Consider the following 1,327-nt stretch of genomic DNA (forward strand, 5'->3'; position numbering starts at 1 on the left):
TGGTTACTTTGAATGGAGTTCTGTAATACAGAACATCAATGAAGATACATCAGATCAGTACCACTGATTTTATAACAAAATGACTTATAGACCCTCTTTCGAAACGCCTGACACTTCTTCTAGTCCCGACCGCTAGACTTGTTCGGATGCATAATCTAAAGCACATAAAAGTTTATGAAGTTAAGACTCTGTCGTGTGTCACAGGCAAGAAAAGTGAACTAGGAACACTATTAGGCAGAGTATCTTTCAACTACAAGCCTTCAGCACACCTGTTCCTCAATACAGAAAACAGCTCAAAAGTGTTAAACCCCCGAAAACAGCAAAGGCGAGTGTGCGCCTACGGTGTAGCTGCAAAACGAGCCCCGAAGGGACGCGGGCGGAGGAGCGGCGCGGTGAGGCGGGTGGGCCTGGGGTGTAGCTGCAAAACGAGCCCCGAAGGGACGCGGGCGGAGGAGCGGCGCGGTGTGGTGCGGCCGGCGCGGCGCTACCCACGGGCTCCCCCGCGGGAACTTTCTCGCCTTTTCCCCCCGCACGCTTTCTGCGTCCTCTGGTACTTACTGCAGCCCAGGCTCGGCATGGGTCTGTTCACACGCGTTAGACGCAGAAAGTTGCTCAGCGGTACGGTGTTCGCGAGCTGTTTCATGCTGCTCTCCCGGCGCTACTTCAACTTGAAAAAACATGAGTGATCCCACTCCGAAACTCGGAGGAATAGTTTGAAGAGACTAAGAGGAGGCAGCAAGAGCTCCAAAGGAGCAAAAACCGAGAAAGCGAGGAACCTGCTCACCCGGCATGGGAGCAGTTCCTGGCTTTCGCTCTTGTCCCCTTTCTCTCTCCCCTTCCTCAGTCTCTCTGGCAAAGTTTCATCATTTGGTCCGTAGTCTGGACCCCCCTATTGCTCCCCACAGCCACCTCTCTCGCGTCTCCCAAGAACGAGATAAATAAAAGTCTGTTAGAGGGAGCCCCCCTCAGGAAACTTACGTTTGATCTGCCTGGGTTTGCTCTGTTTCCTTCGGGACATGCTGCTCGGCTGCCGCTCCTGACTTGCTCCAGGTACAGGAGTGGAGCTTGGGAGGGGACGGGGGTGGAGGGAGGGTGACAGATCAATAGACGGGATTCATTGAGGAGCCGGTGGCCACCTTGAGATGCAAAATCAAATGACAGAAGAACAGGGAGAGGGAAAGAGTGTGTGCGTGTGTGACGGAGGAAAAGGGGAAGAGAAGCGGAGATCGGGGTGGGCGAGACGGAGAGCGAGAATGAGGGGAGAGAGAAGCATAAAGAACGCAGGGAGGGAGCAAGGGAAGGAGGGAGGGAGGGAGAGAGGAGGAAG

General features: G+C 54.3%; 1 protein-coding gene across 1 annotated transcript in view; it reads right to left on the reverse strand.

The window, feature by feature from the left end:
- Positions 1 to 1,030, reverse strand: part of ZFPM2 (zinc finger protein, FOG family member 2) — a 317,330-nt gene extending 316,300 nt beyond the window's left edge. Inside the window, exon 1 of the mRNA XM_009276304.1 lies at positions 979 to 1,030. Coding sequence (XP_009274579.1) covers positions 979 to 1,018 — 40 coding nt within the window. The 5' untranslated portion in view covers positions 1,019 to 1,030. The remainder of the gene's footprint in view (positions 1 to 978) is intronic.
- Between the last annotated feature and the right edge of the window lie 297 nt (positions 1,031 to 1,327).

This window comes from Aptenodytes forsteri, unplaced genomic scaffold (genome assembly GCF_000699145.1).
Source record: "Aptenodytes forsteri isolate BGI_AS27 unplaced genomic scaffold, ASM69914v1 Scaffold385, whole genome shotgun sequence".
Taxonomy (NCBI): domain Eukaryota; kingdom Metazoa; phylum Chordata; class Aves; order Sphenisciformes; family Spheniscidae; genus Aptenodytes; species Aptenodytes forsteri.